At 40.4% G+C, this 13864-nt stretch overlaps 1 protein-coding gene across 6 annotated transcripts in view; it reads left to right on the top strand.

Annotated features, from left to right (window-relative positions):
- SNRK (SNF related kinase) overlaps positions 1-13864 on the top strand; it is a 68451-nt gene that overhangs the window by 46076 nt on the left and 8511 nt on the right. For all 6 annotated transcript variants that reach the window (XM_040246068.1, XM_040246071.1, XM_040246067.1 and 3 more), the window contains 2 exons: positions 8465-8606; positions 12144-12356. In XM_040246068.1, coding sequence (XP_040102002.1) covers positions 8465-8606; positions 12144-12356 — 355 coding nt within the window. The remainder of the gene's footprint in view (positions 1-8464; positions 8607-12143; positions 12357-13864) is intronic.

The raw sequence follows: 13864 nt of genomic DNA, 5'->3' as shown, positions 1-13864 counted from the left end.
AAAAGTTGGCTTAAAGCTCAACATTCAGAAAATGAAGATCACAGCATCCGGTCCCATCACTTCATGGGAAATAGATGGGGAAACAGTGGAAACAGTGTCAGACTTTATTTTGGGGGGCTCCAAAATCACTGCGGATGGTGACTGCAGCCATGAAATTAAAAGACGCTTACTGCTTGGAAGAAAAGTTATGACCAACCTAGTTAGTATATTCAAAAGCAGAGACATTACTTTGCTGACTAAGGTCCATCTAGTCAAGGCTATGGTTTTTCCTGTGGTCATGTATGGATGTGAGAGCTGAACTGTGAAGAAAGCTGAGCGCCGAAGAATTGATGCTTTTGAAGTGTGGTGTTGGAGAAGACTCTTGAGTGTCCCTTGGATTGCAAGGAGATCCAACCAGTCCATTCTGAAGGAGATCAGCCCTGGGATTTCTTTGGAAGGAATGATGCTAAAGCTGAAACTCCAGTACTCTGGCCACTTCATGCGAAGAGTTGACTCATTGGAAAAGACTCTGATGCTGGGAGGGATTGGGGGCAGGAGGAAAAGGGAACGACAGAGGATGAGATGGCATCACTGGATGGACTTGAGTCTGAGTGAACTCCAGGCGTTGATGATAGACAGGGAGGCCTGGCGTGCTGCAATTCATGGGGTCGCAAAGAGTCGGACACGACTGAGCGACTGAACTGAACTGAACTTATGATCTCAAAGAACCAACTTTTAGTTTTCCCGATATTTGCTATTGTTTTCTTTATTTCTGTTTCATTTTTTCTACTCTGATCTTTATGATTTCTTTCCTTTACTAACTGGGTTTTGTTTTTCTTTCTCTGGTTGCTTTAGGTGTCAGATTAGATTGTTTATTTGAGGTTTTTCTTGTCTCTCGAGTTGCTGTGAATGTCCTCTTTCTGCTTTTGCTGTGTCACATCAGTTTTGGGTCATCATTTGGGTCATGTTTTCATTGTCATTTGCTTGTATTTTTAATTTTTTGTTTGATTCCTTCAGTGACCTCTGGTTATTCAGCAGCACACTGTTTAGCCTCCATATGTTTGTGTTTTTTCCAGGGTTTTTTTTTTTTTTTTTCCTGTGATGATTTCTAATCTCATAGCATTGTGGTCAGAAAAGATGCTTGATATGATTTCAGTTGTCTTCAATTTTTCAAGGCTTGATTTGTGATTCAAGACGTGATCTGTTCTGGAGGATGTTCCCTGTGCACTTGAGCAGGAAGTCTATTCTGCCCTTTCAAGTGGAATGTCCTATAAATATCAATTAAATCTGTCTGATCTGTTGTGTCATTTAAGGTTGTGTTTCCTTATTTTCTGTCTGCATTATCTGTCCATTGGTGTAAGTGGCGTGTTGAAATCCCCCTCCACTATTATTGTAAAGTCTGTTTTATCTCAGGGTATTACTACTCCAGCTTTGTTTTGATTCCCATTTGCATGAAACGTCTTTTTCCATCCCCTCATTGTCAGTCTGTATATGTCTCTGGTTCTGAAGTAAGTCTCTTGTAGATGTGCACATATATGGGTATTGTTTTTGTATCCATTCAGCCAGTCTGTTTTTTGATTGGAGCATTTAATCCATTTACAGTCAAGGTAATTATCGGTATGTATGTGCCTGTTACCATTTTAAAAATGGTTCTGTTTTGTTTTTGTGGGTTTTTTCTTCTCTTCTGTTTCTGCCTAGAGCAGTTCCTTTAGCATTTGTTGTAAAGCTGGTTTGGTGGTGCTAAAGTCTCAGCTTTTGCTTGTCCCTTTTGATTTCTCTCTGCCACTCTCTCTGGCCTGCATAATTTCTGCTGAAAATCAGCTGATAACCTTATTGGGATTTTTTTGTATGTCATTTGTTGCTTTTCCCTTTTTGTGTTTAATACTTTTTCTTTGAATTTAATTTTTGTTAGTTCGAATTAGTTTAATTTTTGTTAGTTTGTTAGTCTTGTTATCTTGGTGTGTGTCTCGTTGGGTTTATCCTGTGTGGCAGAAGTCCCTAACCCTGGGGCTCGCCTGCAGCCTGTTAGTAACCCAGAAGCACGTGCAGAGCTTCATCTGCGCTCCCATTGCCCACATGACCGCCGGGACCACCTCCTCCCCCACAGTCCATGGAAAAATTACCTTCAGTGAAACTGGGCCTGGTGCCAGAAAGGGCTGGCAACCCCTGCTGCATGGGGCTCTGTGCTTCCTGAACTTGGGCGGCTGTCTCTTTTCTCATGTTAGGGAAGTTTTCATCTGTGACCTCTTCAGATATTTTCTCAGACTCTTCTCTTCCTCGGGGTCCCCTCCCGTTTGAATGGTGGTTCGTTTAATGTTGTCCCAGAGGTCTCTGAGACTGTCCTCAAGTCTTTTCTTTTTTATAAATTCTGCTCCTCAGCAGTTATTTCGACATTCTTTCTTCCAGCTCACTTACTGTTCTTCTGCTTCAGTTATTCTGCTGTTGATTTCTTTTAATGTGTTTTTCATTTTAGTTATTGTGTTGTTTATCACTGTTTATTCTTCTGTTCTTGTAGGTCCTTGTTACACATTTATATTTTCTCCTTCTGTGTCTCCATTCTGTTTCTGAAATTTTGGATCATCGTTGCTATCATTTCTGTTAATTCTTTTTCAAGTAGCTTGCCTGTTTCCTCTTCCTTCATTTGGTCTTGTAGGTGTTTACCTTGTTCTTTCATCAGTAACGTGTTTTCTTGTCATCTCACTTTTTTGATGGGCGAAGCTGTGTTCCTGTCTTAGTGCTGTTTGGGTTGAGGCATTTGGCACTGGAGTTGGCAGGCGGTTGGGTAGAGCCAGGTTGGGCTGTGGAGGCAGGGTCTTGCTGAGGGTGGGGCCTAGGCTCAGGACCCTTGTGCAAGGGAATAGGTCCTTGTGGGGGAGGTGCAGGGGACAGAGCTTAGGGTCTATGTAGCTGGAAGGGAGAGGTTTGGCCCAGGACCCCAGCAGGCTTGGCAGAACCCAAGCAGGTGTGGAAAATGCTGGCTGGCTCCCCTCTGCTTCCCCAGCCCCCTGAAGGTCTTCCTCCATCCTTGCTGATCTTACAGTGAGTGGACACCCTGAACGTGGGAAGCCCGCCCCTCCCCCAGCTGCCCCTTAGGGGCTCCCGCCCATCTCACCTCTACTTTGCCTCCCACTCTCCCTGCCTCCCATTATATCCTCCAGGATCCGCAAGGCTGGAGAGGGCCTCGGAGGACTCAGCAGGCCCTCTGGGGCCTGAGTGGGCAGCAGAAGCCCTGGCTGCATCCCCTTCTGGTCCTCCAGCCCCTTGAGATACCTCTTTCCTGATGTCCTCACCATGAGTGAGCCCCTTCAAGCCTGGGAACCTCTCCCCTGCCCCAGCAGTCCCTCAGGGTTGCTGGCCCCACTGCCTCCGTTTCTCCTCCCCTCCCAACCCCCTGAACTCCGCCTGGTCATGAAGGGGTTCCTCCTGTCCACTTAAGTGGCCAGGTCCTGCATCAGTGCCTTGTAGTGCCCTGGTTGTGAGGAGACACAAACTCTGCATCCTCCTACCTGCCATCTTGACTCCACCTCAGTGTTTATGCATTTTTATTGTGAGCAGTTTAAAATCGCCTCCTCCTTTGGGGAGGAGACAGCCAAGTATACATTATAAACAAAAATGTGAATTTCCATCCTTGTGTAATGAACATCAGTGGAAGGTTTACTTTAGAGTTAATTTCTAGATTATGACCATTGTGTACCATGAAGGACACGTGCATTGAAGGGAGAATAATTGTAATTACCACTTGTTCACAGTGGCTTGAAAGTTGGGGCAGGTGACCAGAAATAGCAGGTTCATGTTGTACAAATCTGGTTTAAGTTAAACATCGGCTATATAATTTTCTTTTAAAAATCGTAATCAGGTATTCCTAGAGCTGAGGTTATAAATTCTTCTGAGTGTTTTAGAAACAGGTGCAAGTAGCCACCATTTCTGATTGTTGACTTTGAGTGGAGATGACCCTTTTGGGTTCCAGAATGAAGATAAAGAAATGTGGGTCAGTGAGTGGAGTGGAATCCTAAGCTGCCTGGTGTCCTGGAGCAGTAAAATAATTCATGCATCCAACAAATAATGCCAGGTGACCTCTTGGGGACACTGCAGAGCCAAAGGTTTGAACTGAGGGATCCTCAGGTCCCTTTCATTCTCATTTTTATAAATGTTTTAATTTTAGTAGATTTCCCCATCTCCTTCAATAATTTCTACTGGGAAAATTAATAAAATTTATTGTATATATAGAAAAATCACAGTGTGCGTAACTTCTGGGTTTCTGCATTTATTGCCCTTTTTGTTTAGCTTGGACCAAGGAAAAGGTTTTATTAACAAGTTTTAATTCCCATGGAACCTACATAATTTTGAGTGTTTAACCTTAAGTAAAAACAGCAGTTGAGTGTTAACAGATGTGGTGCCCAAGGCCATGTGCCCCGTCACTTGCTGTCTTCTAAGCTTTTCGTGGTCTAGAAAGCTTCTAGAATTGATGTTGTGTTACTTGAACGTTGATATTATCATGTCTACACTTTTAGTTTTTGGATTAAATGAATGACTTATGATGTCCTTCCTAAATGGAGTCATTCTTCTTTCATCTGAAAGAAACATCATTTTTCCATCTCAGTAATGGCTTCATTTTTTATTTAGTGGCAAGAAGTAGTGGGTTATTTGTTATTATAGCAGTTAGTGTAATGCTGGAGTTTTGAAGGTCCTGATTATCAGCTGGTCCAGCTTTAAAGCTAGTACAGGCGCCTGTGCAGGAGATTAGGCAGATGATTACTCAGCCTTCCCTGAAATACTTAGAGTGGTAAGAAACTTACTGACTTTTCCAATATTCTCATGGCAGCGTCTGCTGTTGAAGTCAGGTGAGCCCTCCCGGTTGCTTACACCTTCAATCCCAGTTCTTTCCTCTGAAGTAACACATAACCAGTCTTTCTCCTCATTGACATCCCAGCCCATGAACATTTTTCTCCTCATGAGCTTTAATTTTCTTGTCTGTTACATGATTTGGTTACCTAACCAGGATTGAGTTTTAAGAACAACCTGGACAGTTGTGACCTTAGGCAAAACCCTTTTCATGTTTCAGAGTGTTAATATCTTAGTTTTATATCTGGTGTATAATGTAATGGGAAAAATTGCAGTGTGTGTCCATAGATTTGGGTATCCTGATAGGTACTTTAAATTTCTATTCTTGTCACTAAGAAATGATTGAACATTTATTGACTGTTTGCTATGTGCCTGACACTTGGATCTTAAGTGAATATAAAAACAGAGTAAGACAGATAACCTTCTCTGCCTGATTGGGGCTTAACGTCTCTTCCCTAGATCTTTTTACTTTGAGTTATAAATGGTTTTAAAAATTTTCTATTTTCTTTAAATTTTTAAATATTTATTGGAGTAAAGTTGATTGACCATGTTGTGCTAGTGATTTAGTTATACATATCAATTCTTTTTTCAGATTCCTTTCCTATATAGGTTATTACAGAGTATTGAGTAGAATTCCTTGTGCTGTATAATAGATCATTATTGATTATTATGTGTGTGTGTGTGTATTTGTGTGTATACATTAAGCCCAATCTCCTAATTTTTCCCATATAAAGTGATATTATATGAAGCTTATCTTTGTCTGTCTGACTTATTTACTATGATGATGTCCAGGTCTATTCAAGTCACTGCAAGTGGCATTATTTCTTTTTTATGACTAATAGTCAGTTGTAACATACATGCACCACATCTTCTTTATTAATCTAGCAATGGATATTTAGGTTGTTTCTGTCTCTTGGCTATTGTAAATAGTTTGCAAAAAAAACATGGGATTGCATGTATCTTTTAAAAGTACGGTTTTCTCCAGATTTATGCCCAGGGGTGGGATTGCTGGAACATTTGGTATCTCTGTTTTTAGTTTTTCAAAGAACCTCAGTACTATTCTCCATAGTGACTGTTATCAGTTTACATTCCCCTAACAGTGTAGGAAGGCTCCCTTTTCTTCACACCCTCTCCAACATTTATTGTTTGTAGACTTTCTGATGATGGCCATTCTGACTGATGTGAAGTGATACTTTTAATGAGTTTTGATTTGCATTTCTCTGATAATTAGTGATGTTGAGCATCTTTTCATGTGTTTTTTGGACATCTGTGTGTCTTCTTGGGAGAAATCTATTTAGATCTGTCCATTTTTTATTTTTATTTTTAAATTTATTGAATTGCGTGAGCTGTTTGTATATTTTGGAAGTTAATCTTTGTTGGTCAGATCATTTTTCTCCCATTCTGTGGATTGTCTTTTTTTTTTTTTTTTTTTATGGTTTCCTTTAAGTTTAATTAGATCCCTCCCCCCCTTGTTTTTTCATTACTCTAGGAGGTGGATCCAAAAAGATTTTCCTGCAATTTATGCCAAAGAGTGTTCTTATATTTTCTTCTAAGACTTTTATAGTATTCAGCCTTATATTTAGATCTTTTATCCATTTTGAGTATATTTTTGTGTATGGCGTTAGAGAGTGTTCTGATTTCATTCTTTTAGGCATAGCTGTCCAGTTTTCCCAGCACTGCTAATTGAAGAGACTGTCTTTCCCCCATTATGTGTTCTTGCCTTCTTTGCCATAGATTAATTGACTATAGGTACATGGGTTTATTTCTGGACTTTCAATCCTGCTGATCTGTAAGCTTGTCTTTGTGCCAGGTACCATATGGTTTTGATTATTGTGTTTTTATAGTATTGTCTGAAGTCAGAAAGCTCGATCCTCTAGCTCTGTTTTTCTTTCTCATGACTGCTTTGGTTTTTCGAGATCCTTTGTGTTTCCACATAAATTTTAAGATTTTTTTGTTCTAGATTTGAAAAAATGCCATAGGTAATTCTGTAGGGATTGCATTCAGTCATCAGATAGTATAGTCATTTTGACAATATTGTTCTTCCAATCCAAGAACATGACATATCTTTCCATCTGTTTGTGTCATCTTTGATTTCTTTCATCGTTTTATAGTTTTCAGATTGTAGATCTTTTGTTTCCTTATGTAGGTTTATTCCTAGGTTTATTCCTACACTTCTTGATGCGATGGTGAATGAGATTGTTGCCTTAATTTCTCTTTCTGATCTTCTTTTGTTAGTGTATAGAAATGCAGGAGGTTTCTGTGTATTCCTTTTGTGTCCTGCAGCTTTACTGAGTTCATTGATGAGCTCTAGTAGTATTCTCGCAGCATATTTAGGATTCTCTGTGTGTGATACCATCTCAGCTGCAAGCAGTGACAGTTTAACCTTGTATCCTCTTTCTTTTTCTTCTCTGATTCTTCCGGCTAGGTCTTCCAAAACTGTTGAATAAAAGTGGCGAAAGTAGACATCCTTGTCTTGGTCTCGATCTTAGAGGAAATGCTTTCAGCTTTCCACTGTTGAGAATGATGCTATCTGTGTGTTTGTCATAAATGGCCTTTGTCATGTTGAGGTAGGTTCCCTCTGTGCCCACTCTTTGGAGAGTTTTTATCATAAATGAGTGTTGGGTTTTGTCAGGAGCTTTTCCTTGCATCTATTGAGATGATCATCTGGTTTTTATTCTTCAGTTTGTTAATGTGGTATATTACACAGATTGATTTGTGAATGTTGAAAAATCTTTGCATCCCTGGGATAAATCCTACTTGATCATTGTTGAATTCAGTTTGCTAGTATTTCGTTGAGAATTTTTGTATCTGTGTTTATCAATGATACTGGCCCATAATTTTCTTTTCTGTGATATCTTTTTCTGGTTTTGGTATCAAGGTGATCTTGGCCTCTTAGAATGAGTTTGGGAATTTTCCTTTCTCAGGAATATTTTGAAATATTTTCTGAAGAATAGATATTAACGCTTCTCTAAATGCTTGCTATAATTCACCTGTGAAGCCATCTGTTCCTGGACCTGTGTTTGGGAGCTTTTGGGTTTTTTAAATCACAGTTTCAATTTCATTATTTGTTGTTGGTCTGTACCTTGCTTCTGTTTTTTCCTGGTTCAGTCTTGGAAGATGGTACCTTTCTAAGGATTTGTCCAGTTCGTTTAGGTTGTGCCTTTTATTGGCAGACACCTGCTTATAGTAGTCTTTGTGATCCTTTGTATTTTATGGTGTCTGTTATAACTTTTCCTTTTCCATTTCTAATTTTATTGATTTGAGCCTTTTTCATTTTTTCCTTTTCTGGTTAAAGGTTCATCAATTTTCTTTATCTTTTCAAAGAACCAGGTTTTTGTTTTATTGATCTTTGCTGTTATTTTCTTCATCCCTGTTTCATTTATTTCTGACCTGATCTTTATGATTTCTTTCCTTCTATATTCTTCGTTTGTTTTCTGAAGTAAGATTGTCTTGCTCTGAACTTTCTTCTTTGAACTGCTGTTGCTGCGTCCCGTAGGTTTTGGATCGTCATTTTCATTTTCACTTGTTTCTAGGTGTTTTGCCTGTTCAAAATAAAATAAACCTGACACTCTCCTTTTATTCCTCTGAATGTTTTTAGTTTTCTTATTGATGTAGTATCTAACAGCGTGTCTCTGATTTGCAGATATATGGAGTCTGGGAGTGATCCTTTTCATGTTGGTATGTGGGCAGCCACCCTTTCAAGAGGCCAATGACAGCGAGACATTGACCATGATCATGGATTGCAAATACACGGTGCCCGCCCACGTGTCCAAAGAGTGTAAAGAGTAAGTAAGACTGATACGAAGTACATCCGTGTCTTCGTTCATTCCGACTTTTGAACCCAGTGTTTCTACTCTTGGTAAGGGTGTTTTGGGAGTTAACCCCAGAAAATGATCTGAAATTTAACGTTGGAGAACATAATGTATTAGTCTGTGTTTCAAATAAGCTAGTTTTCAAGAAACCCATTATATGCCTCCTCAGCCTCCAGGAGTGGTGGGTTACTTTCACTTGAAGAATTGCAGTAAGAACTACTTTCTGTTTTTGCTCCTGGAATTATTTAAAGCTCCAGAGAAGAGTTAGGGGATTTGCTTTCCTGAAATAGAGTATCAACACACCATTTTTGGGTTTACAGAGCGTGCCTCATAATTTTATTCATGTACTCCTCCCCACAGTTGACTAAGAGCTCCGTTTGGTTCATGTGACTATAGGAAGAGTACATGCAAGCTGATTATTTGGAATTTAAAGTACTATATATAGCACTGTGATGTTCATAATGAAATAAAAGAACTGTTGGAAGTTCAGTATTTCATTGATTTAAAGTTTTTAATTTCTCCCATCATTTGATATGAAGGAAATCTGATAGTTTGAGGAATCTTCTCTACAAGTGGATCCCTATCTTAGGCCATAGTTAAGAACTTAGGAATTCAAACTCTCAAGATTCAAATACTAGTTTCTCAGTTTACTAATGATGTGAGAATGGTGGAACGTACCTTACAGGGTTATTGTGGAAATGAAATGAATTAATGTATATAAAGCTGTAGCTCAGTCTCAGCACGTAAGTAGCACTCAGAATGAATATTGGTGGTGATTATCATTGTCATCATCCTTATGCCCTGACTGTTACTATTCTTTACCCCAGGAAGCAGGCTGCTGTCTGTGGGTGTATGGTGTGTGTATGTGTTAGATGTTTGTATTTCAGGAGTGTCTTCATAGCCCCTTCTGAAAAAAAACAGAGTAAGTTATTTTTATGTTGACATATATCATTCAGAAGGACAGATAAAATGTATATGTGATAAAGGGAGCACCTTTGTACCCAGTAGCCAGCTCAAGAAAAGAAACAATTCTAATATTTTAGAAGCCACTTCTTGGCATCTCTTTCTCAGAGGGATTATCTTTAATTGTAGGACCATTCAGTTTCTCCTTTCTCCTGTGTCAGTTTTGCTAAGGTTTGTTTTTTAAGGAACTTATCCATTTTATCTAAATTATTAAATTTCTTGGCCTCAAGTATTTATAACATCCTCTAATTATATTTTTAAAGCCTATAGACTAGTGGATTTGTTGTCCTTTTTTCATTCTAGTATTGACTTTTTTGCCTTCTTCTATTTTTGCTTTCTCTGTTTTTGTCTTGATCAGGCCTGCCTGAGGTTTGTTCATTTTAATGTTGCTAAGAGCTATCTTTTGTTTTTCTTGATTTACTGTTGTATTTTTTTTTTGCTTGTTTGTTTTATGCTACTGATACTCTCTTGTCTGTGTTATTTCCTGCTACCTACTTAATGGGTTAGTTCTTTTTTCCATTTTCTTATGTTGAATATTCCATAAATTTTTCTTTTCTAATGTAGTAGTTAAGCACCATTTTACCTGCCTCCCACTAGTTTTGATTTATAGTCCTTTTGTTATTCAGTTCTGATTGTTGTCTAGTTTCCATGTGTTTTATCTAACCCATTACTTTTAGAAGGGTATTTTAAATTTCCAAATGTGTAAGAGTTTTGCTAATCAGCTTTTTGTTATTCATTTCTAACTTAATTGCATTGTGATCCAAGGCTATAGTCTATATGGTACTAGTTTTTATTAAATTGGTAAGGCTTGCTTTTGGATTAGCATGGAGTCAGTTTTTGTAAATAATCCTTTTATTCTGGAAAAGAGTGTACACTTTCTAATTGTTGGGGTCAGACTTCTTTATAAATCCTTAAGACTAAGCTTGTTAATTATGCTGTTCAAAATTATTTAAATCCTTTCCTAGTTATTTCAATGCTTAATCTGCCAGTTGATGAGATACTCTTCCACTGTGTAGAAAGGTATCATAGGCAAATACAAATATTTATTACCCCCATTAATACAACATGGTCAGCTTATTTTTTTGTACTTGGAAGTCTGTCAGTTTTTGATTTTGGTGTTTTGGGGGGAATATTATTAAATCCAGACAAGTTGAAAACTTTTGTGTCTTCCTAGTGAGTTGAACCTTTGTATCACTGTCCATCTCTAATAATGCTTTGGGCCTTAAAGTCAGTCTGTGTCATCTAGTTTTAGCTAATCACACCAGTCTCCTTTTGGTTAGCAGTCATGTGCTATATAGTTTTCTGTTCTTTAAATCTTTTATTGTCTTGTTTTTAGGTAAATATTTTTTTAGCAACTAGGAGCTAGAATTTTGATTAATACCATCTAACCATTTGAACATTCTGTCTTTTAATTGGAGAGTTCATTTGATTTATTATTATTGTACTCACTGATAGGTGTAAATGTATTCTGAGTCTGCGTTCTTAATTTGCCATCCTGTCTTTAATTTCTTGCAGTGGAACTTTGGTTCTATTGCTTTTTTTTTTTTTTTTTTTTTTGATTGGGAGGTCAGGTTTCTTGTAAGTTCTTTTAAGTTATAGTCCCTACACAAAGAATTTGTATTTGCTTTCCTCCTAGTTACCCAGGGGCATTTCCACCCTGAGACCTCTTAAAAGTAACCTTCTCACTGTGTGTACCACACAGATTTAGTGTCATTAATTTGGACCACAAACCTGTGTGTGGACCAGCTTGTACCTAGAAGTTCTTAGAAGAAAATTCGCTGTCCCCCCTCCACAGCAGTGTTGAGGCAGGCAGGTTTCCGTCTTGACGTCTTAGCAGGAGATGCGTTTCTTACTTCTCATTCCTCCTCACCCTGAAGCTGGGTCCCAGTTCCTTGCTAGGTTCTAGTTGTACTTCTCACCTTCAGGAGACTTGCAGTCATTATAGTCTGCGTATATTCTGTTTTGAGTTCCTCATTGCATAAGCAGGAAAAATCAGAACAAGGTCAGCTTTGTCATTTGCTCCTAAGAGTCTTACTTTTACTCTGTTTTTACTTGCTGAGTAGTTCGTCCATCTCTCCATCCTTCTATCTTCCTCCCTTCCTTCATCCTTCCTTCCTTCTTGCCAACACAACGCCCTTAAATAGAATGTGTGTCTAAAGGTAGATGACACTTGGGTTGCTTTGATCAGGATGGCCATCCATTCTTCTGGAGACAGGTTAGCTCAGCGCCCTGCTCTGTGTGCTGCTGGTTGTTGTGTGGGGTTCTGGCGCCACTGCCCAGGTAACTCGGGCCGATGTTGAGCCTCGTGTTAATTCTAGATGATAGGAAGCTGCATTTGTGTGTTTGGCTTGTCACTCTATCTGGTGTTTACCATTTTTTATTCTGTGAATCTGATGACACCAAATTTCCTTCATTCCCATCAGCCCTGGTGAACCTAATGAAATCGATGGTATAAGTTTAGGAAACAATTTTGAAAAATATAGTAGCTCACCATTACTCATCCCTGCCAGGACTTTGCTTTAACGATGGACTTACCTTCCTTTCCAGCCTGATCACACGAATGCTACAGAGAGATCCCAAGAGGAGGGCCTCTTTAGAAGAGATTGAAAACCACCCTTGGCTTCAGGGAGTGGACCCTTCCCCGGCCACGAAGTACAACATACCGCTCGTGTCGTATAAGAACCTGTCCGAAGAGGAGCACAACAGCATCATCCAGCGCATGGTGCTTGGGGACATAGCGGACCGCGACGCCATCGTCGAGTATGTCGGCGCTCGCCCGCGCAGGCCCGAGGGCTGGGGCTCCTGGGCTGGGCCCTTTTTAAAAAAGAAGATTGTCTTAAAGTTTTGTTACTTTGTTAATTTCTGGCTGTGCCTGGTCTTCCTTGCTGTGTGGCTTTTCTCTGGCTGCGGAAAGCAGGTGCTGCTCTCTAGTTGAGGTGCATGGGCTTCGCAAAGTGGCGGCTTCTCTTGTGAGCGCAGGCTCCAGGACTCCTGCACTCAGAGGTCGCTGGCTGAGCCTGGTTCCCGGGCTCTAGAGCACAGACTCAGGAGCTATGCTGTATGCCTTGCTCCGAGGCATGTGGGGCCGCTGGATCAGGTAGGAACGCGGGTCTCACGCATCGGCAGGCAGATTCTTTACCTCTGAGCCGCCAGGGAAGTCCGGGGCTCACTCTCATGTGTCCGGGCCTGCAGACGTGGTGTAATGGCTGGAGTTCCCAGTGGGCAGGGCTTACGTCACTTACCTCTGGAGCTCCTGGCCCCGGGCCTGGCTCATAGGTTTTGTTGTCTTTTGCTTTTATTTTTGTGCTAGTGAACGAGCAGGCTGTCACTAGTGGCGTCCGTGGGGCCTGTGGCCGCTCTCCCTTCTCACAGAGGTGAATTGCAGTAGACTGTTTTGTGTCCTGGTGGTTGCGCTTTCCATTGCTGGGTCCTCCTAACTCTCGGGTGTCCCTCTGGTCCCCACAGGGAAGCAGGGGCAGCACCCCAAGTTCTTGAAATCAGGAGTTGGCCTGTCTGTAGTCACACATTTTCATAAGTAAGGGTGTAGGGGCCCACAGCCAAGCCTGTCTGTGTGCACGTTACCAGAGTCATCATGAGAAGGACCATACGACGTAACGAAATTTGGAAGGTTTTACTGTCTGGCTTTTCAGAGCCTTTGCTACAGTAACCTGGAGCCCATGAGATGCACACGTTAGTTATATTTTTTAAAAACCAAAGCCAGTTTTTTATAACCTATGAAGTTTGAAATCAAGGATAATGTAGAGTTGCTTTAACAGTGATTCATTTCTCTAAGAGGTCCTGTCTAAAAATATGAAGTGTTTCACCAAGTCAAAAGTCATTTAACTCGTTGGGGAGACAGTTGAGGATGATAGAACGAGGATATACTCTGGGGGGCTTCCCTCGAGGGGGCCACTCTGGCCTGGCTGAGTGTTCTGACCCAGGTGTCTGACCGCTGGGAAGAGGTGGCTGCAGGCTGGATGTACCACTGCAGCGGGGGCGGGCTGTCCGGCTCAGCTCCCCGGGTCTGGTCCATGAGAAGGGTGGTGTCTTTATAAAGGATGTGCATCTCTAGGGTATACTGGAGAGAAGAATTTATAAGAATAAACTCCAGCTCATAGTTTTGGTTTAAGTACAAATACCTGCAGGTTTCTGAGTGTGTTTTGAGTTTTCACAGATTGACCCGCAGCTACTGAAATGACCAAAACCAATGGAGAAGAGCAGGACACTTGCTCTTTTTGCCAAGGATACTCAGCGTAGGAATGTGTAGA

Source organism: Oryx dammah, unplaced genomic scaffold (genome assembly GCF_014754425.2).
Source record: "Oryx dammah isolate SB20612 unplaced genomic scaffold, SCBI_Odam_1.1 HiC_scaffold_9, whole genome shotgun sequence".
In the NCBI taxonomy this organism is placed as follows: Eukaryota; Metazoa; Chordata; class Mammalia; order Artiodactyla; family Bovidae; genus Oryx; species Oryx dammah.
Note: the sequence above shows the minus strand (reverse complement) of the source record. Positions and strands in the feature narration are given on the sequence as shown.